The 23,556-nt window shown below is 36.5% G+C and overlaps 2 protein-coding genes across 2 annotated transcripts in view; both read right to left on the bottom strand.

Annotated features, from left to right (window-relative positions):
* The window catches only part of LOC103601993 (chromosome unknown open reading frame, human C2orf61), a 46,744-nt gene extending 40,389 nt beyond the window's left edge, over nt 1-6,355 (bottom strand). The window contains exons 1-3 of the mRNA XM_008586397.1: nt 6,275-6,355; nt 3,921-3,980; nt 2,434-2,691 (exon numbers count right to left, since the gene is read on the bottom strand). Coding sequence (XP_008584619.1) covers nt 2,434-2,691; nt 3,921-3,980; nt 6,275-6,355 — 399 coding nt within the window. The remainder of the gene's footprint in view (nt 1-2,433; nt 2,692-3,920; nt 3,981-6,274) is intronic.
* A 3,902-nt stretch (nt 6,356-10,257) lies between these two features.
* Nucleotides 10,258-23,556, bottom strand: part of LOC103601992 (calmodulin-like) — a 14,940-nt gene continuing 1,641 nt past the window's right edge. The window contains exons 2-6 of the mRNA XM_008586396.1: nt 18,658-18,688; nt 12,641-12,784; nt 12,441-12,547; nt 11,915-12,050; nt 10,258-10,905 (exon numbers count right to left, since the gene is read on the bottom strand). Of these exons, the coding sequence (XP_008584618.1) occupies nt 10,877-10,905; nt 11,915-12,050; nt 12,441-12,547; nt 12,641-12,784; nt 18,658-18,688 (447 nt within the window). The 3' untranslated portion in view covers nt 10,258-10,876. The remainder of the gene's footprint in view (nt 10,906-11,914; nt 12,051-12,440; nt 12,548-12,640; nt 12,785-18,657; nt 18,689-23,556) is intronic.

Here is a 23,556-nt window from a genome sequence, read left to right as displayed (position 1 = left end):
ACACTGAGGGTTGCGATCCGTTGCCGGACACGGAAAAAGACAAAAGAAAAAAACAAACAAAAAAAAGAAAATAATACAAATCTTTCCATGGACTTTTTGAAGACCCTCATATATTCTACAGTAAAAATGTACCATTTCTCTGATAAAAGATAAAAGTTATTATAAAAATTGTGATGCTACCTCAAATCCTCTTTGGAAATGGCCAGATACAAATGAATGAATGTACAGACATGCATACACAAAAACACATTCAAATATATTTTTATATATATACGAAATCAGACTCTTTGATAAATTCTCCAGTTGAGTTACATGCTTTGGAATAAAAGTATTAAAAATAGTAAGAACTTTTTACAAGTAAAAAGCAGTCATGATGAGATATAAAGTGAATATTCTATTAAAAATTGTGGAGCTTGAGAGTGCTGTTCTATCTTAAATACTAATGTACACTATATCTACCTAAAATTCAAATTCTACTGATTCTGTTCTTAAAATACCAGAATTATGAATTTTATTGTTAAGTAAACAATGTTACATCTTAATATCTCTCTTCATATACACCTTTGAAATAGAAAATTAGGAAAACATTGAATTCTTCCAGTTTCTGGAGCTTAATCCTTTGTNGTTCTATCTTAAATACTAATGTACACTATATCTACCTAAAATTCAAATTCTACTGATTCTGGTCTTAAAATACCAGAATTATGAATTTTATTGTTAAGTAAACAATGTTACATCTTAATATCTCTCTTCATATACACGTTTGAAATAGAAAATTAGGAAAACATTGAATTCTTCCAGTTTCTGGAGCTTAATCCTTTGTGGCAGGCAGGAATGAGAAGAGAAAAGAAAACAAACAGGGAAGTATATTTTCAGAAGGCTTTATCCATCCCTCTCAGTAGGTCTTTTAAAGCTTGTAGTTTTGCCTAATACCAGCCTTCTGTTTTCTCTTTTTGACAGTGGGCCTTGGGCCAACCCTCAGAGACCTATAAAAGCAAGAAAAGAGGAAGCAGAAGGGAAGTAAATGGCAGAGAAGGAAAAGAAATGACTTTGCATTTGAAGTGGCCAGAAAAATTTCACATGTAGCTTGGTTACCTGCTACCAAGCCATAAAAGTCCAAGTATAATCTAGTGCTTGTATTAATCCACTGAAGCTAACAGGATAAGACTTACCCAATAAACACTTATCATTCTGTTCTGTTTCAAAGCTATAATTTGTAAAGCAGTAGGAAGGGTCCACATGTTGAACACATGTGCTCATCCTGCTGAAAATTTCTTGTCCACCTTAACAGTCACAACCCATTATACTTAATTCAACCTCCAATTGCAATGCATTTCTTCTCAGGTTATCACAATAACATCCTGATGCAGTTGTAAAGACTGATACTATTATTAGCCTCTTCATAAATGGGAGATATTAAGGCACAGAGAGCTGAGACAAGTGTCCAGAGTCCCAAGTAACAAAGTCCAAGTCACAACTCTGTCCCTTGAACAAGCCATGCCTTCAGAAATGCTCAATAAAGTGTTGCTTTGACTACCTATTTATTAGCTATGGGCCTTTGAACAAGTTACTAAGTCTCTACTCTTCTCAGTTTTCATGCACGTAAAGTGAAGATAACATCTGTTCTACCTATTTCAGAATGCTTAAGAAAGAAGCAACTCAGACAATATAAATGGAAGCCCATGGTAAACTATTAGGAGCCATATAAAAGATGTATTATAGGTCTAGTTAAGTCCTACTTAATACAGGGAGCTTTCCAGCCTTTCAATCCAGCCTACAGTGAATTTTCCCTTGGCATTTCCTGCTACACTATTTATCTCAGCACTTGATATATTTTGTCTTTTGTATTGTTACTTAAATATTGATGGGTCAGGTACAGCTTCCCTCCACAGAGCCTAGCACACTATGTCAGCATAGTAGTGCTCTATATTATCCAAGCTGTGAATGAATTGGTGGAGCTGAGAGTAGATCTGACCCCCTGGGACCACATGCTCATTTCTACAAGAAAAATTTTTAAAAGCTTCCCTACGGTATATAGTTATATTCACAGTGTAATAAGGATACTCACCGAGAGGCGGGGTTTTCTCTTTAAAAGAGGAGGGTTCACCATATAAACTGCTTGAAGAGACCAGAGCATAGCCCTATTACAGATAAGATCCCAGAGGTTCGTCAGGCTGGGGGAGTCCCGCCAAGAGTCACTTAAGAGAGAAAAATTTCTCCCCGTGTACTCTCCTTAGGTTAAGAACTCACAGGAAAAATCTTACTGGACACATTTGTCAATCAGGCAGGCTTTGTTTGATTCCTATAGGAAATAAGATATTTGAAGGTTTTCCTTTTCTCCTAGGGGAAGATATACTCTATGTATGAAGAATGTTTCCCTCGGGGTCTCTTAGTAGCTTTCCCACAAAAACCAATGTGCTAGTAATGCTTTACCTGATCTTTGTAAACTAGTTTGCTGGGGCTTGGCCGTGGTTTGTCTTTGAATGAGTAAGAGGCCATTTGCTTCTTTAACAGGTCCAGGAAATCAGGAGGCGTGTACAGTGGAAGATCATTTATGACTGGATTGTTTCTTTGCACAAGAGGTGGCTTTTTCCTTCCTTCATTTTTAAAATTGTAGGTTGCTATCACTGGATTTAATAGGGATTCTTCTATAAAAGTTTTCAAGTGATAAGTGCCAGGTATAGGTGTACTCTGTGGAAAAAATCAGTTTTAAGATCATTGTGTAAACCTGTAACTTCTCCTAAAGCACCGTTCTTGGAAGAGCCTAAGTAGCTTTTCTCATTGTTCTCAAGTTTAATGAAATTCTACTAAATATAATGAACAATATTTCAAAAAAATAATGATTATTTCCTTTCTGAAACAATTCCTGAATTATAGCAAATGGGTTATAATGGAAGTTTAACTTTTTGAAAGGTAACTTCTGAACCCTTGACCTTGGTGTTATCAGTACTATGGATCTTCCAAATGAGTTAACTGGCCAGCCCTAGAATAGTTTCTTGACTAACTAAAAGCTACCCTACTTCTGCTTAGCAGATACTACATTTCGTTCCAAGCCCTCAAGTGGGAAGCTAAAGGATAATAACACGAGACTGAGGACGAACTGGCACAGCATATGGTCTACCTAGTTCAGTAAGAGGCTTGGTACTTTCAAATCACAACCACAGTGTGGCTGAATTGCCAGAACTTAAAAGTTTAGTCACTGCTGCTTTTGTGGCCATCTTTTCACTGACCACTCAGCTCAATTCCACCATTAAAATTAGTTCAATTCCACAAAGGCTCAGAGCCATGGAGCTTCTCTATTATTGATGGGTGTTAATAGAAAATATATTTGCAATATAGAAACTGTCTCTTGACATTTTTCTCCCATATATTACCGTCTTGCTTTCATACACTGACCATGTTAACAAATATTATCATAGATCTATACCATCTAAGATAAAATCCAAAACCAAACCACCTTTCCAGAATGTATATTTTTTCTTTCTTGTGCAATCTTACCAAGATCATAAGATCACAGGTTAGGCTTACATAAATATTCTGTAAAGCACCTGGATTCCTAGAGTTGCTTTACTTTCCCGTGCTTTTATTGCATTCAAACTTCAAAGCTAATTTCTTATTCATATGCTGATACTAAAATTCTAAGTATGAAATGAGGCTCATGTAGATTTGAACAACTACTGTTTTCTCGTAATTAAGTGTTACCGCTTTACTTTCCCGTGCTTTTATTGCATTCAAACTTCAAAGCTAATTTCTTATTCATATGCTTATACTAAAATTCTAAGTATGAAATGAGGCTCATGTAGATTTGAACAACTACTGTTTTCTCGTAATTAAGTGTTACCGACATAAAAAGTAAGACTGATTAAAATACTAATGAGAATAGGGATAATTTAAATAAGAAAGTCTGAAAATATACATACTGTTAATGCTATTCTCCACCATCCCTCTCTTTCAAAAGATGAAGTCTTCCGGGTTCGTTTCTATTAATAAACACAAAATATGCTTATTTGTTTGAGATGTGATCCCTTGAAATTAAATATAATTTATAAAACATTTAATTGAAGAAATTAATACTTGCATCAAACTGATAAGCCTTCATTAAAATAAAAGCTACACCGTGACAAATTTTGCCTATAATGTTGCTTTAAATTGCTATTTCATGATCTTACGTGCTTTTAAATATCTTTTTCTTTGTTTATTTCTAACATGTACAACCAAATTAAGTGTCCAAAATCCTTTTGGGTAAAATTAGAGTAATAAACATCCCCATCTCACAAAAATGTTGTAAGGATATTAGATGTGACAAAGTTTGGTGTTCTTAGGAAGAAGAAGGGATTGAAGTCGGACAGACTTGGGCTTGAACTGAAGCTTAGCCATTACCAGCTAAGGGCACTGGGCAAGTTACTCAACCCTTGTGCACCTTTACTTCCTCACAAGAGTATAAAAATAGGGCACTTCCAGAGTTGGCGTGAGAATAAGGCATCATACATATGAAGTGCTTAATAAATGGCAGCTTTTAACATCTCATCTACCAAGTTAAGAAGCATATTTTGGAATTCCTGTTTCTGAGGAAGCCTTCCATAGTAAATACTCTACACCCATTTATTGTTATTCCACATTTGTTTCAGCCCCACTGTCCACAGAACACAGCTGTTTAGTTTTTTCTTTCATACTGTTTCTTCTTGTAAAGTAAGGCAATCCTAACTAAAGCCAAAATGTTTCATTATTTTAGTTATTTTAGTTATACTAAGTTTCCATTTATATTGTCAGAGCTAGGGCTCAGGCCCTCCAAACCCATTGTACAGACTGGGTCCCCAGACCCTTCACACGCAGATCCATGCTAGGTAATTGGGAAAGACTCCAGGAGCTGTTGGCAGATGACATGAGCTCAGCCCTCAGCTTCCTCAGCGGCAGCAGCTTACAGGTCCGGCAGTGGTCTTGCAGAGAGGCTCCCGAGGGCACTAGCAGCAGCAGCCTCCAGCAGCAGTAGTGATCTCCCCATGCTCCCCCCCACTGGGGGGCATCCCTGGGATGGGAGGCGCTGTGGATCAGAGTCACTCATCCTTATACTTAAATCCATAACCCAGGACACCTGGGTGCACATGCGCAGTTACACTAGACGATAACCAAGGAACACATGAGTGCATGTGCCTGTTTACATCAAATGCTCGGCAAGATTCTGAACATCTGAGGGGCCCTGACCATTTTTCCTATATTTTCCCAACACTTCTAGATAAAATAATTAAAATATTGAATTATACTTTCATTTATAATGCTTTTGTAATTACTATGAAATATGGGTCATCTCAAGCAAGGGCACATTGAAAATAATAAACAATCTAGCCAGTAAAACTAATATAATTCATTCTTCCTGTTTAATAACTGAAATTCACTGTACTTTTAAGTATAATTGGGCTTTACTTTTACTATGAAATTTGTATATTTCTCTAAAAAATATTGTTTTATACACACAGCTAAATCTGAATTTCTAACTATACATTTCTTTATTAGATTTACGAGGGTACTTTAAAAAGCTCATGGAAAAACTGAATTAAAAGATATTAATCTTTCCACGAACTTTTTGAGGTATCTTCTTAAATTGAATCTTCTCTGTGGCATATTTTATAGTCACAGAAGAAAACTTTCTCAGGCAGGTCAAGACAGGTCTCCCACCTCTACCCAGAACCAAGGAAATGAGAGGTAAGGACAGGGAAATAAACATGATAAATACAGAGGAAGGTAATTGGCAGCTGCTATTTTGTTTTGCCCAAGGCAAGTGATCTAAACTCCACTCATCTACCATTTTAAATTCACTTAAGGGAAAAGATGAAAAGATAAGTTAAACATTCCTCATCCAAATATATTTAAAAACTAAACAGAGGTAGTTTCACATAGTACTAAAGTAGGAGGCAGGGCAAAACATATCTGATAGATTGGGGAATGAAAAACCCATTTTCAGGGGGCAGACGGAAGGAAAGAGAAATCCAATCACTCTACTAAGGCAGTTGTGCAGTGCAAGGAGTAATGGGAAGAAGGAAAAAATACAGAAAACAAAGGGCGAATGAGGAAGGTTATGGGAGGCAGCGAGGGAAAAGGAAATAAAACGAAGTTAAAATCAGATGAAGACCAGGAAGAAAGGACCACCATAGACGTGAGGGCAGGGAGAGAAAAGGGAGAATGGAGGGGCACAAGGGCCTGAGATTAGAGACATGGGGAAAGGGCAGAGGGGCCTGGCGAGAGGAAGGTAGAGGGGGCAGCAAGATGACAACCGTACCGAGGCCATGACTAACGAATTTCCACGGCCCGGGTCTTCCCTTACTGAGGTGGAGGTGATGGCGAGGACTGGCTGCTCCATTGCGGCCTCCTCTCCCCGGCCGGTCGGAGGCTGGAGTCCGGTTGCTAGGCGGTGCCTCTGGCCCGCGGGCTCCCAGCGCGCGCAGGGGACCCGCAGTTTGCTCACCAGTGGTGGGGGAAGGGAGGCAGGTGCGCTCGCCAAGGTCTCGCGCGAAGCAAAGCTCCGCGCAGAGGAAATCCCCAGAGAAGAGACGGTCACGCACACATGCGATAAAATCTAGAAAGCACTGGAGTCGCCAGAGCGCTGGGCGACTACGTGTCAACGTCAAGGGAGGCTTGTAAGGGCTTGAACGTACCCGCAATCTCCATCGGCCCTCTCCCCAAACACCCCCAATCTCACATCCCAGGCAGGACAGTGTGCTTGGTAGGCATTCTTAGCTCTAAGGCAGAAGTCTGCACCTACTAAGATTGTTTCTAAGCTCCTCCAAACAAATTCTGGGGGTGTCACCTTCTTGCCTGGCTTGAGAAGTGGAGTGGGCCCTAGACACAACAGACCACTCCTTTGTTCTCTGTATAGACCCTTTTTACTCTTGGACTCTCTGGGCCCTAGCTTCTTCTCAACCTAGGAACATTCTCATCTTTAAAACCAAACCCTTCCTCAACTTTAATTCCACTTTATAATGTGTTCCAGGGAATTCACACACATTAATCTCTTTAAATCCTCACAACAATCCTGCAAAGAAGGTATTAGTCCCATTTTAAGGAGGAAATGCAGGCTTCCTTCAGCAGTTTAGCACAGTTGACTCAGCATCACACAGAAGTGGCAGTCTGAATTCAAATCCAGATCTGACTCTGGAGCCCCACTGCCCCTTACACCATGAAATTTCTGCTTCCCTTCACAAAGGTTCAAGAGTAATATGGACTTAACTCTTTCCTCACCTCCCATACTTTCCTAAAACCATCTTAATCTGACATGTGCACACAACCTTACAATTAAAATTGCACTTGCTAAACTCACCCACGATCCAATTGCCAAATTCAAGGGGGATTTTCAGCTCTTATCAAACTTGGCCTTCATTTTTCATTGCTGGATTTGAATGCTGGCAGCATTTGCTGTATTTTATTCTGTGCTTGTTTCCTCGTCTATAAAGTAGGGGATAATAAATCGGTACCTACCCACACGTGGTTATTAAGATTAATTTAACTGAATGAAATGTTTGGAACCATGTCCGATACAGTATGTTCAGTAAATAAATATAAGCTATTACTTTTAGGAAAAAAGCAAAATTTACAATCCAGTCTCTCACCTCTTCACTACCTCATTAGACCTCATGCTTTTACAATATCATACTTGGAAACCCAAAGATGCCATCTTCACCATTCTTTAGTCTCAACATGTGCTGGCCCTTCTGCATGAAATGCTATTATTACCTTTGACCACTTGGCAAATCGCAAGCGTCAATTCCTCTGAGCAGTACTAGCTAATTAATCCCCCCTAATTTTAAACATATCCAAAACAGGTGATTCTGAACCTTTTGAACACGAGAGACTAAAATATTTGAACAAACTACCAGTCCCCCGCCCCCCCATAAGTAAAACCAGATTTCAACAGTGCTTTTCAAACTTGATGTGTATACATAAGATCTGGTGATCCTGTTAAAATGCAGACTGATTCCAATTCTGGGGCAGGGCGACTTTGAGAAGGGACTAGAGGACTCGATCTAATTTCTCTTAAAATACTGGGATTCTACATTCACTTAATACAGCCTTAAGAAAAAGGACTAGTCTTCAGTTTTAAAATGAAGAACTGAAATTAGAAGGCTAAGAGGCAAGTAAACACAAGTTCTCACAAATGTAAGAGATTAATTGAGCCCATCCCTGTGCCTCATTTCATTTTCTTATTTTGGCTGAGCCTATAAAAACTGGCTCAGCAGACTAGGGACTGGTACCCTAGAGACTAAAAGAATATGTATGAAAGGTACAGAGAAGTCTAGAAACCCATACAAGGTGTGAAACTGAAGAGAACATTTAGATGAGAAAATACAGTTTAAGTATCTCAAAAATAGAAACAGCATGGGTCAATGATTTCAAGGACTTAACCCATGAAACAGATTAACATGTAGGGTAAACAAAATGTCCTCTTAAGAAAACAGTCTTGTACTGTATCACTGACTTACTTTCAGGTTATCATAACAGCAGTTTTAACAAGGAGAGAGGCATTTCTCTTTGAGAACACAAGACTACAAAATAAGTAGAGCTCAGTAGTGCCTCTGGCATGCATCAGATCTTTAAAATTAGTGTCTTCTAAAAATTCTAGGGAAAATACATTACACCCAAGGATGACCTTTAACGGCAATAGTGATGATTTATTGGTAGAATTACCTGAAATCAAACACACTACAGATGGTATTAAGGAAAGAATTATCAATTACCACAATATGATTAAGACTTGAAAGTGATATGAGGGATCTCCAAAAAGTTCATGAAAATATTCGTATTACCTTTTAATTGCATTTTTCCATCAATTTTTTAAAAGTACCTTTGTATTTTATTTTTTTGCTTGCTGGTATAGGGATTGAACTCCAAAACCTCAGTGTTACCAGCATCATATTCTAAAACCAACTGAGCTAACCAGCCAGCAGTTCCTTTTCTACACTGCAGGCATTTACCCTTGTATTTTAAAATCTTACAGTCATAAGTGGTTTAACAGCACAGTAACATTGACTGAGCTGTTATTAACAAATGCCAAGGACTATTCTATGCTAAGAGCTTTACCTTCATTGTTTCAACTGAACTTTTAAAATAGCTGAGTTAGAAACTAGTTGGATAAACTATACCCATTTTATAAGTAAGATAACTGAGGCTTGAATAATAGACCTCTTCAAGGTCACACATAGCAGTGATCTGAGCACTGCTGCAATAAATCTCCAAAGCCCCAGCTTATTTTAACACCCTGGAGAAAATGCCTTAACAGCCAGAAACGTGACTCATCACACCAAATGCCTTGTTTGGATTTCCCTTTGACTAAATTCTTACTACATCTAATGAAGGGGGCCTCAGAGTGCACATCTAAAATCTTCCTATTAAATTCATCACCTGCCTAACGTGACAACGGAACACCCCCATTAGGATTATCAATACCTATAATTTCCCTTAATCTAAAACATACTTATTTTTTTCCTTCACAAACCATCCAGTTTTCTATTTTCCAGTAGAACTTAATAAGTGGTACTAAAATAGTGAAAGATGGGGCAGTAACCTGCCAAATAATGAACTGCCCCCTGGGAAATTAACCTTGTGGCTATAATAACCAGGTAACAATTATACTCAATGTTTTAATCTTGGCTCTTTCATTAAGTATTTAAAAAGCAGTTTTTAAAAAAAAACCCTGATAATTACCTTCTAAATGGCTTAAATTATAGAGAAAGCAATGGTAGAAGCAAGCAAATACTAAAACAAGGTTTAGTCACTGCCAATCTACTCCTAAAGACAACTTTTTTTATAAACTATGTTGCAGATAGGCAACTACAACAGAAAATCCTCCTTTGCCTTATGATAGAATTAAAAAACATGAATAAAAGATTAGGACATAGAGGCAAAACCATAATGACCCTTCCCAACTAGATTTGGATTGCCGTATTTTTAACAAATATTTTAAGAAATCATTGCACGGCTGAAGTCAACATGGACAGATGCTAAAGCTTAAAAATATATTAAAAGGATAGGAAACACTGAACACCTTCCTTATGCAAATTCCCATGCTAGGTACACAATCTTTCATTTAAAACCTTTTGAAGGAAGTATCGTCTTCATTCAAAAGCCAAATATAATCTTGAGTAGTCAAATAAAAAAAAAACAAAAAAACTCATCTAGATTATACCAAGTAGAAACCAACTGCACATTTTATTCTCAAAATCATTAGACTTCAACAGTTAATTAAATGACTCAGATTCAGAGCAACAGTTGGGTAAATTGTAATTTTTTTTTATTGGAAAACAAATATACAACTTGGAATGGATTTGAGGCAAATTGTGCCATAAGCAGATTTTCTTCAAGTGGCTAAACAAAGTTTAAAAAGCAAGTAACAATAAAAGAAAATGTTTCTGGTACAGGACCAGCAGTACAAAAAAATAGTGTACGAGTACCTGGATAATACACCCGTTTTGCAATAGTGCAACTTTTAAGTACATATTGTTGACTGTCCATAGTCCACGCAGAGTTACAACTCCTCACTTCAACAACAACATGCTGACAGTTCCTAAATAAAACTACTTTTAAAAAAAGGCATAACCCAGATGTTCCCTCATTTGACCAACTCCATCTAAGTTTAGATGTGCAGAAGGGCTTAGATATATCCAGAGTAAGCCACATGCAACATGTTACTTGATCAATTTTCTAAAATAAGGTTTCAGGACAATGACAGTAAGATAAGGGAAGAAAACATGGAGGAATGAAGTCCTAATTACTATACATGCATATTTTTTTGACAGTAGGGAGAAACCTTTTACAGATAAGTTACAAACAAAGAAAAGGCAAATAAACAATTTTGTACAAGAAATTTAACACATTCTGTACAATGTCTTCACTTTGCTGTCATCATTTGTACAAACTCTGAAAAAGAAGAAGTACACAAAAAGTTGAGACAATGGCAAAAGACTGACAAAACCAATCACATTTACTCAATCACTGAGCAGTCTTCATTTCCCTTTTTCTTTCCTCAGAATTACTATAAAGTAGAGGGGAAAGCTAGTTTATTGCCAAGGCTGCAACTTCATAAACTGCAATTATTCAGGATTACTAAGAGTAAGCCAAATTGATGCTTTAGATATAACTACTATAAAAAGCGGCCTTCTTGGCTCTATCTAAGATTTGAATTTTAAGTATGCTGGGTTACACGTCAATATTGTAACTTCAGTGCTATGAACTAGGTTTAATTTTTAGAATGTCAAATTTTATGCAGTTTTCTAATTAAGTAGTTACATTATAAAAAAATACAAGTGAAAAAATATAAGGCAAAGGTCCTTTCAATTTTCAAATGCTGTGCTTCACACTATGGCCATCCTAAAATTTACAGTCACATACGATGCTTCTGAACTGAAGCATATGTTTCAGAAAAGCCAAATAGAGGGAAAAAACAGAATCCAGTGGAGAACAGAAATTGACTAATTTCATTTTAGGGTTTGGAATAAGTTTGAAGCTTTCCAAATTGTTCCACAATACTTATATAAAAACTGTACAGTGCGCTTCAAACTTTAATGCACATATGAATCACCCAGGAATCTTATTAAAATGCAGATTCTGGGGCTGGCGGGTTAGCTCAGTTGTTAGAGTGCGGTGTTGACAACACAAAGATAAAGGGTTTGGATCCCCAGATCGGCCAGCTGCCAAAAAATAAAAATAATAAAATGCAGCTTTCTAGGTGCAGGAGTGAAACCTAATATTCCTAAAACAGTGATGTTGCTTAGTCTGTGGACAGTACTCTGAGTAGCAAAAGGTTAGTAAATATAACTTTTAACATCCTAATGGAGGGGGGAGCCACTAATTTTGACCTATCAGATACTTAGCAAGTACCTTTAACTTAAAAATCAAAGAATAGAATCAGGCAGTGAGAAAGATTTACCTTCATAGTTTACTTGCCCATCGCCATCAATATCTGCTTCCCTGATCATTTCATCAACCTCTTCATCTGTTAACTTCTCTCCAAGGTTTGTCATCACATGGCGAAGCTCTGCTGCACTAATATAGCCATTGCCATCCTGGAAAAAAATTTAGTATAATGTCTGAATAAAATTACAGACAGAGTTGGAATGGAACTTTAATCCATACAAACTAAGGAGAATCTACAAATAGTTGACCTATAAATTAAATGTCACTAAGAGCCAAGGAGAATGTCCTATATTGAAATCACTACTTCCTAGTTCCAAAGTCAAGTGATGCCTCTTTTGCTGCAAGATTAATACAACACACCATTTCTTAAAATGTTATTAGAAAATCAAGGTTTATATGGAATTCTTAAAAAGCTTTTGCTTGATATTTAAAGTATGTTGGTAAATCATCAGAAAAACAAGTCTTCGAAGAATAAGGGGTCCTGGTATCTTCATTTCATCCTCAAAATTTAATATATCCAGTCCTTGAAAAAAACCTACCTTATCAAACACACGGAATGCTTCTCTAATTTCTTCTTCACTGTCTGTGTCTTTCATTTTTCTTGCCATCATTGTCAGAAACTCAGGGAAGTCAATTGTTCCATTACCTGTAATGGTTTGTTTAGTTGAAACATTAAAATACAATGTAAGTAAATACCACTTCTTCAACCCTCTTCCACCCCCCAAAATTAAAGACCTACCATCAGCATCTACTTCATTTATCATGTCCTGTAACTCTGCTTCTGTGGGATTCTGCCCCAGAGACCTCATTACAGTTCCCAATTCCTTTGTTGTTATAGTTCCATCACCATCCTTGTCAAATAGTGAAAAGGCTTCTTTGAATTCTGTTGGAAAGACCACCATCCAAACATACAAGTTAATAAAAAATAACCTCCTAAATAAAATGTATTAATTAATTTTTAATGCAAAGATACATATGGAGATAGCACCTGAAATGGGATTCTGATTCTTAAATAGGTGGGAAAACCTTGTGATTTCAAATATCTTTGGTCAATCATACAAGTACATGCTCATGTGGATCTACCAGGGAGTTTTTCATTTAAAATCTCATGGGAAACTCCAACATATAGACCAGATAAAAGTAAAATTATTCTCACTTTAAAGAAGAAAAGAACCAAAGCCCAGATGACTGATTGGCTTCTCTATTTTCCATTGAAGCTGCTATATGGAACATAATTCAAGATTATAGATCTAACCTATGACTCAAAATAGAAAAATAAGACTATCAGTACCAAACATACTTCTACAGAGTAATTATACTATTTGTTTGTACTATGTTTAGAGTTAGCCTCAAGGTTAAAATTATGTCTAAATCAAATACTTACTAAATTAAAAACAAATAACTTTAAATTTCAGAACATGGATAGGCTAGTCTCCTTTTCTAGAAGGCAGAGAAGGGATTATCACCAAATAACCTATAATGATGCTAACAATGGGCTGATCAAGATACGAATGTCTAATTTTAGCTAAGGTGCTGCATCACTGAAAACAAAGATAATTTACACCGTTCTTTAGAATATAAAAAGCCAACACTGTAATAGAGTGAAATATTATTACTCCTTAAGATCTTCTTATGAAATTATGTTGCTTCTAATTCACCACTAGATTACATGAAAAGCTGCTGGAACAACACTTCAGACTGCCTGGCTTCATCATTTATTTTACAGATAGAGAAACTGAAAGAGATTAAGTTTGGTACTGCAAGGTCATACCAATGCGTCAGTAACAAAGCTAGTACTTTCCAACTAAGGCATTTTCTAAAAGATATTAGACCCTTATTAGCAAGCAAATACAAAAGAAGTTCCAAAGTTCATGGAGTCATTAAGGTTCCCCAACATACTTAAACATTTGAAAACATATCTGACATGTTTAGAAATGGTGTACCTTCTCTTACCATTTATTCCCTGCCTGTCTATCCCTGCTCCATTTCATATACCTTCCAGTTTCATTCCATTAACTCCTCTGTGAATTCAACTGCAACTGATTTTGCCCACTAACATATATCTTGATGTCTCTTAGCCTAAAGCTAAACTCAAATCTTATATTTTCAGTGCTTGAAGCCCTTATCTCTCCCCAAATTTTGGAAGTTACCACTACTCATATCCATTTCCTCTTTCCAATCAATCTACCATAAAAATTACTTATAGCTCCAATGCATCAGCTGAAAATGCTAAATTCAGCAATGAACATTTATTTTTCCAATCCATCAAGTATGTTTCAGTATGTGAAGCTGTATGGCAAAGAAACTAAAGCAGACTTTGTAACTTGATTGCCTGGGTTAAAATTTAGTTCCTAGCTCTGCTACTTTCTAGCAATGTAATCTGGCCAAGTTACTAAACCTTTTTTTGCCTCACTTCCTCATTTCTGTTATACAGGGATAACTGTACCTACTTCCTAAGTTTAAGAATTAATATGTGTAAAGCACTTAGAACTATGTCTGTCAAATATTTAATGTCAAGGAAAAGATGATCTCATTTTCTTCCAGCATCCAAAACTGCAACGAAAAACTAACTTCTACCAACTTTCATAACAGTACTTTGATCTTCCTGCTGCCTTACTGATCCTGCCAAAGGCTCTTGGTCTCTTACATGCAGATGTGACCAATTTTATCCTTTTTCCTCTCCTTTGCCATTTCACCTATGCCCATGTACAATGAAGATGTCTTATCTTTAGTCTACTCACCTCTCTCGTTAACATAATACCTTTATTTTCCAACTTTCCACAGGACATCTCCCTTGGTGGTCTCAAGTAAGACATATGAAAATCAATTCTACACTCCCCAGCAAACCCAGGGATACAAGCAAAAGCCAGAGAGCCAGTTTAACTCTCCCCTCCCCCACCCCAAAATCTGTCAACAAGTCCTGTTAAATTCTACCATTTCAATACTGCCTAATTCTTTTTCCATCTCTATAATCTATGGTCGGCCCTCCATATCCATGGGTTCTGCATTCGTGAAACCAAGTGTGATGGAAGATATTTGGAAAAAAATCTGCGTCCATACTGAACACGTAGAATTCTCTTGTCATTTGTCCCTAAACAACACAGCATCACAACTACTTACATAGCACTTACATTCTATTAGGCACAGCAAGTAATCTAAAGATGAATTAAAGTACACAAGAGGATGTGCATATATTACATGCACATACTAAACTAGCCTCTGTTGATTCTGGCATCTGAGGCAGGTCCTGGAACCAATCCCCCATGGATACCGAGGGACGACTGTATTTTGGTTCAAGGCCTCATCTTTTGCCTGGACTATTAACAATTGTCTAATTGGGTTCTTTAAAATTACCCATACAACTGCCTGGGTCCTATTACCTTTTTGGACCACCACATTACTTTCTTCTGCTTAAAATCTTTTAATTCCTTAGATTCAGACCAGTTATCACTGACTTGTATACAGTAGTTTGCTACATTCAATAGCAAGTAACATAGTTCCACTCTATTTAAATATTACTTGTTTCCAAAGGAACTCGCCTAATATCAATCAGAAACTTAGTACTACACTAATGATTGATCTTATGAAAATACTATATAGTGCTAACCTAGATCAACCTAATGACAAAAATAGATCAGGGAGTCCCCACCTACAAATAGTAAGATTTGATGAAGGCATTTCCATTTTACTATGGTTTCATTTGTTTATTTTTAAAAACAGAATGTAGATATATTGTCTAGAAATACATAAATACTAGGGTTTGGATATATAGCATCTATCATCTAATAACTTAGGTTTTAAGAAAATTAAAGTACCTAAAGATATGTATTTGCTTATATTACATTATCTGCTAACATACTTAGTTATGGGCATCTTTTGATATCATCATTAAGGGCATAAATTCCCAGTGTTTAACTAGCAATAATCAGCTTTCTATTATATGATTTAACTAAAAGCTAAATTCTGAAAGATGCATGGTATAAGTATATATATGTGTACTCTAAATTTTAAGAAGTTTCAAAACCTAATAATCCTTAAAATGTTTGCTGGAGTTAAGTCAAAAGCAGAAAATAAAACCATATCTATACTATAACTACTATTTACTTTATGCATGCAAGAAAGGAACAAACAACAATTTTATTTTAAAGGTTAAGGTTTATTCCAAATTCTATTTGTATTTTTACACTCAAGAGTCACAAATACTTGTAAAAACTCCTTGAAATAAGAATAAACCCCAAAGTATAATTTATATTTACCTGCCTTTCCAGTTTACTAGTACTTCAGAACTACCATAATCTTTATCTATAGAAGCAGATAATTCTAAACAGTAACTCTCAGGAATGAATTGAAATATAAATCCAGGAAGTCAAAACTTAAATACACAATAAAGAGAACAAGTCCTGAACAGCTATTTCTACATAACCGATAGGTGTAAGGAATTCCCTCCCCAAATCCATTCTAGCTATGCCTAAATTGAAACTTTCATTAAAGTCACACTATTACTCAAGTTTTATTTGTTAATTAGCAACCCAGGACCCTTGCACCTAATTAGCTTATTACATAAATTTATAAAATTAGGTTACTATGACACCATTACAACAAAAGAAAAATCAAATGCCTTGTTTACTAACTTGTACTAATTTAGAAAATTCTGAACTTAATAATCCCTTAGAGGTCTTATATATCAGACCTTTGTTGGTACCCCTATGTAACTTCTGCTGTAAATCGTGTAAGGTTAATACATATATATATATTTTTGGTAGCTGGCCGGTGTGGGGATCTGAACCATTAAGGTTAATGTTTTTAATCAAACAAATTTGGACCTTGAAATTTTAATGAAGGTTTAGGCATAAATTTCTTTTTTCAGGCTGCTTGGTATGGGGATCTGAACCCTTGACCTTGGTGTTATCAACACCACTCCAACCAAGCGAGCTAACGAGCTAATTCGCTAACCCGCCAGCCCTAGACTTCTTAAAAAAGAAAAACTTTTGTACATTTTCCCATCAGTCCTACAAATGACATCATCGCAGTCATCAACAAAGTTAACTCGTTAATGATGTCGTATTCAACTGGAATGTTCTTTAAGACCAGGTAATATAAACAATTCCATTAACTTCACCTACACAAGTATTTTTTTCTAGACCAAGTTATTTGCTCTTAAAATTTCTAGACATCATCTACATTAGCATTGATTATCACAGGATGATAAAAATGGCTTTAAAACTACCTTAGTTAAAAAAAAAAGTACCTTGGTATGTTTGATGTTGCATATTATGTATAAAGCTTAACTTTTTTTTGGTAAGACCAAGTACATCTTAGATGTTACTGGTCACCAGCAATTACAATTTACCAAATAAAGAAAAGCTATCAGTTATTAAAGATTTATCCTCTTATACTAAACAGATTCAAACTTTGACAAATAGGTGTATAGTAGAGAAGGCCAGAATTTAAGACTGAAAATATCAGATAGCCCAAGCCACTTCCTGGAGACATTATACTATAAAAAACTATTTCAGAAAAATTTACATTTTACTGATACATTAAAAATAGTATAAATGAACAGCAGAAAATTTCCAAAGTTCTGCTTGATTGCTTCAGCATATTCAATACATGCAATATACTTTCAGAAAAATTTACATTTTACTGATACATTAAAAATAGTATAAATGAACAGCAGAAAATTCCCAAAGTTCTGCTTGATTGCTTCAGCATATTCAATACATGCAATATAACAATCCTAAGAAGCAAATCCCAGAGGTTTAAGTCAAACTATATGAGTAAAAATAAAACCTGCTCAAATTTGGTCCTTAATATTAATAGCTTTCTACCTGATACAGTCCCATCAAATAATATTTGTGATGGATATTTGAGATTTCTGATATCCTCCAAATTTCTGTTCATGAGGGGTAAGGAGCTTGCTTCAAATAGGCTATATAGGTGAGTTCCAATTGGGCTTCTCAGTTTTCTGCAGCATTAAAAAAAAAACCCTCGAGTACTTCTGAGCACTTAAACTCCTTACTGAGAAAACTGTGGAAGTTAATCTGCTTGATGCTTGTGCTAATACATGTCTCTAATGAAAGCAAAGAATAGTTTGGAGAGCATTTCAACACTGCAACTAATTGAAAAAAGAAAGGCAAAAACTTTGGCAAGTTTTCCTAACATCATGACATTAACCAGCCATCTCAAGTACTACTGCCTTTTAAGACAAAATATGAATTACTACAGTGACATTTATAGAACAGAAAGCTAACTTTTGGATCTAAGTTTTTCACTAGAGAAATGGTTATTCCCTGGTTGACTCTATATGCAATTCTAATGTTAAAATATTAGCTAACTTAAACCAGGGTAATTCAATGTTGATTTTCTGATTCTACACTTGAAGTTATAGTTACTATTTGGCCCTCTTTTCTTGCACAGACTGATTTGGAGTTGCAGTGTTACCTAACCCAGAATTCATATTTTATAGTAAGTAGTCTTTGAAAAACAAAACAAAGACCACCACCACCAGTCTCCAAAGCATATCCACATAAACTAAAATACATGTCTCTAATTACAGTTAGCCCCACACATCTTTCAAACAGGCAAGTTTACATTCTCACTTACCAAAGCAGGTTGAATTACTGTATTACATCACACCCATCTGTTACCATCTTTGACATACATCAAAGTGAGTTTTTTAAAATAAAGTACCTTATTTTGAGGTTGGCTATTCAATTTATAATAAAACCCAATGCATACAAATCTAGTATTTCTCACCTGCAATCTGCTCTTCAGTCAGTTGGTCAGCCTACAAAGAGATCAAAGAGCTAGGTTAGTGACTTGAATATGTAGATTAGCAGTTACAGAAACAAGTTTAAAAACTTTCAAGGTTCACCATAAATAAGCTTCAATTAATTTAATATTCCTTAGTAACAGCTACAAACACAGGTGGGTAGAAAATGCACACATCTTGTTTTATCTCTGAAACTAAACTGTCTTGACTCCAAGTTTAAGATATAGAAATATTTCAGAATTTTGAAAGTATACTTCTAAAAACCTAAACTTCATACACCATTGAAAATAAGCAAATACAGCATACTAGAAAGTTTAATTGGACTTGCTATTCTTCTAAAAAGGATAGAATCCAACAGAAACATTGTTTTCTTTGTCAAAGTTTAGGATACCCAAGTTTAAGCTCACCTCCTATGGCGGATGCAAAGAATCCAGAGTTCTGAACCCTTGAACTACAATACAAATATTTATCAATGTTGAAAGTCCAGCCATCCATTTTTTCTTAATTTTTGAAATCCCAAAATAAGCTTTTGTAATGTTTTTGTAACACAAGGAGTAGAGCTACTTGACTTTGCTTTCAGAAAATATTTTCAAGCATTCACTAAAACCCATTATATACGTTATCCTTATTCAATCTTCACGATGACCTCATAATGGTATTATCTTATAGATAATGAAAGACAGGCTTGGGTTAAAAATGGGGGTGGGGAGAGGGCAGGGCAGACAGATTAGTAACTAGTAAAGATACACACTGAAGTGTCAGACATACTCAGTACCTTTAAGTTTTCAATTTAGAGCCATAATATATAAAGATGTTTGCAAAATATCCAGGCTCCTTGTTCTCATGGCCTTCATCTTTGGACATTTCACTGCTTATTAGTACATCCATCCATGAAGCTTATGTGGTACTGAGGAGCACTGCCAAGAAATAGCCTCCTATCTAAAATCCCTATCAACATGGAGTCGAATATACTATGATTAATTCATTCATTTATTTGTAGGTAGAAAAAAAAAAAAAAAAAAAAAAAACATTGCCTGGTTTCAACCTCTAGGGTGCAGAATGAGAAAAAAACCCAGAAAGAAGTTTCTTTCCCTGCTCAACAATTTTGATTTGACCACTATGTAAAAATGGAATTTGTTTCTATCTTTTTTTAAAAAAAAAAGGCTATTAAAACACAAGGGGCTGGTAGCTTAAATTGAAAAGCCAATAATTAAGCTTGAATGCAGAAGTTTATGTAAAAGTTTATCTCCTTTTATCCCTACAAGTTCCAATCCTCCTCCAACCAATATCTATTGTAATGTCAGTCACAGATCGTTTTCCTTAGGAATAAGACTTCGAGTCCAGTAAATCCACTGAGTTGGTGTTTACTTTGTTGTAACAGAAGCTATAGAGGATTTATTTCTAGTCTAATTGCATTTTGCAGGACTTCTATAATTTCTGAAGGCAGGGCAACATAAATGATATGATGGGGGGAAAATAATGGTGTTCTGAGTCATAGCTGGGCTGGAATCATAGTTCTGCCACTTAATACCTGTGTGACCTTGGACATGTTACTCAACCTCTCATAGTCAACTCCATCTGTAACACAAGAATGACAATACCTACAACACCCTGTAGGGTTGTTGTGAAGAGTAATTGAGAAGCTACGTAAAGGGCTAGCCTGGAATTCAATGGTTAACTATTACCTCATATAAATTAACTAACGAAGTAACCTACAATGTTAAATATCAACCTAACTAGCCCAATTTCCACACAGAAGGTAGACATGCATGGCATTATCAAGCACTTTACAGCCAACCTACCACATTCCATGAAAACATTCTTTAAACTAAATGTGTGGCAGGCATTCCAACATGTGTAAATCCTGAAGGAATGGTTGCTAAGTACAGAAAGGGAGACAGTAGGGTTTGCTCTCTTAAAATGTTGGGGGCATGGAAGATGAAAAGACCTTAGGAAGAAACAAGGACGTTAACTATAAAAGAAACCTTAAAGTTGTCCAATTTTTGGGCCGAGCCCGTGGCGCACTCGGGAGAGTGCAGCGCTGGGTGCGCAGCGGCGCTCCTGCCGCGGGTTCGGGTCCTATATAGGGATGGCCAGTGCGCTCACTGGCTGGGCGCGGTGCGGCCGGTCTCAAAAAGGACAAAAAAAAAAAAAAAAAGTTGTCCAATTTTGCTTGGAAAGCCAAAATTTAAGGACCTCACACCATATCTCAACCTCCAGGCAAATGCAATCTTAGATCACAAATATGAGCTTAAGGAATGAACTAATAAGCACACACTAAGTTACTCATGTAACCTGAAAACTGTCAACTCTGCTTGGAAGGTTGATTTTTTTTTATGTACTACTTCTCCATAGTTCAACATTTTGAAAAAAACTATACAAGAACACTAAGTTACTCATGTAACCTGAAAACTGTCAACTCTGCTTGGAAGGTTGATTTTTTTTTTATGTACTACTTCTCCATAGTTCAACATTTTGAAAAAAACTATACAAGAAACATTTAGATTAAAGTTCACTAAAAAAGCAAGAACACTTCCTTCCTAGCATCTAGCTTTCCCAACTATAGGCAAATAAAAATTATTTAGTTCTTCCTTCTGTTTATTATGGAGAGTGCCCGCCATTTTCTTATAAGAACCAGAAGAATTATACTTTTGGGAAAACTCAAGCTCATTAACAGGTGTGTTTATCTCACTAAAGTGAAAACTAATTCACTGGAGAGATGACTAGAGCTCTTACTCCCTTATTTCTGCAACTACTGATATAATTCTCCCTACTGCTCTTGTCAGTCCAGAGGAAGCTTCTAGGCATTAGTATACTCTCAGGTTCCATCCCAGACCTACTGAACCAGAAATGTGCATTTTGGAGAACCAGAGGTGACTTGTAAACAGAGAAAGCATTAATCTGTACTACATGAGTGACCTAAAGTAAATTAGTTATGTACCTATTAAACATTTCATAAATGGCATTCAAAAGTAGGTATGAATACTCTCGGAGTTCATCTAGCGAAAGGTGGTTAAAAAAAAATCTGAAGTTCTTATCTGAATAAATACGAGTCCATAAGTTTGAAATGGAACACGACCTCCTATCCTTCATCCATTCTTATATGTTCATTCCCTCATAAATGCTACTCAGATACGTTTGTTTTGCCTGTATCAAAGAGTCTTAGTTATCGCAGTAAGGCAAAAGATACCTTAATTCTGACATAACAGCACTTACTGTAATGTCTTGAACCAAATGAGAAAGCACTGGAACAAAATGACTTATAAAAATTAAGGCCTTTACTAAATGCCTAAATTGTAGCTCAAGCTAGAACTTTCTATATTTTAATAGAGCCACAGCAAATTCTTTGATTTTGAGTCTAATAAAACATTAGAATGAAGTAACAAAATTTTCTACCTCTTCACATCTTTTACTATCTAATAACCCTGGTTCTCAAGTCTTCTTGAAGTAACCCCCTTTCAACAAGCATATATTAACTACATGTAAACCCCAAAGCTATATATAATAGCAATCTTATTCTACTTCCACATCAAATAAATGTTTACTCTTTAACTTGATGGGGTCCTAATTTTAAATCTCAGTAAGTCTTTTAATTATGAAGTGACCCGAAGACAGTTTCCAAATTAATTATTTACTGATGACTGTCGACTTAACAAACCAACCAACCCCCCCCCCCAAGGCATCAACGATGCAAACAATAACTACAAAAACTTATCACTGGCAAGGGACCACGAAAAAGTGGACACTACCAGGAAACTGCACACTACTAAGAACATCCATTTGAGTTCTTGATTCAATTATCAAGAACTGATTTGAAAAAAACTTACCCTTCATTTAATATTTTTTAAAAAGTTTACCCCACTTCTTGCAATGATTACATGCCTATAATGTACATCCTGTTTTGCCTTAAAGAGGACAAATTCAACCAGCATAATCAAATTCAGAATAAAATAATGTAAAATATCAAGATGGAATAAATGAATCCATCACACTTAAATGAACGCTAGTTTTATCCAAGGTGAATTCCTTTCCTCACACCCATTACAGGCTGGAGGTTTCACTTGGCAAGGATCCCCAACTCCTGTTTAAGATGTCACCTTGTCTCCTGGACACACCCATCACCGTAATTACTTGGCAGAAGGAACCACAAAATACGTATTGCAAATTACTGCCCTCGCTAGATTTTTTTTCCAGGAAAGATACAGGAGCTCCAATCTCAGGTGACAGGAATATGCTTTTCAAAATTCCCTGCCCCACCTCTATCACTACAGTATTTAAGACATAACTGTACAAATGAATCGAACTGTACGCTGATCTGGCAATTTCTATAGGGAAAAACGAGTCTTCTTCAAAGGGATGGAATGGAAATGCTGTGTGGTAGTGGTTCTTCCAACATTTGAAGTGCACGTGAATACTAAAGAATAGGATAGAGGCAGCGGCCCCTTTCAAAGGCATCCATCCAATTGTTACGTGAAGACAAGACCGACTTTCACCCCAGAACGGCAGTCACCCCCACAGGCTTGCTTCCAGCGGTGAACAGGAAACGCCTTTCAGACCCTAATTGGAGCCCATTACTTTCCCTAACAAAATGTGTATTGCGAGGATGCGCCTGATTTCAGGCATTTACAAAGCCACTTTGAAAAAAAGTAATTTTTTTAACATCCAGCCTGGATGGTGGGAAACAGCCCCAGGACACAGATGAAGATGAATCAGGGTTGCCAAAGAGGAATGAGAAACCGTCGAAACCCCTCTTCCCCCCCAGTCCCCAAGGGCCAGCGCCGCAGCTCCGCGGAGACCTCCGCAGTCCTGCAGGTGCCAGCGCAGCAGCTGGGGCGCAAGCGGAGCCGAGCGGGGCGGCGGCTCCCGGCCCCGCGCGGCGCCCG

The sequence above is a fragment of the Galeopterus variegatus genome, unplaced genomic scaffold (genome assembly GCF_000696425.1).
Source record: "Galeopterus variegatus unplaced genomic scaffold, G_variegatus-3.0.2 Scaffold3974, whole genome shotgun sequence".
Taxonomy (NCBI): Eukaryota; Metazoa; Chordata; class Mammalia; order Dermoptera; family Cynocephalidae; genus Galeopterus; species Galeopterus variegatus.
The sequence above is the reverse complement of the archived record's forward strand: the minus strand, read 5'-3'. Positions and strand labels throughout refer to the sequence as shown.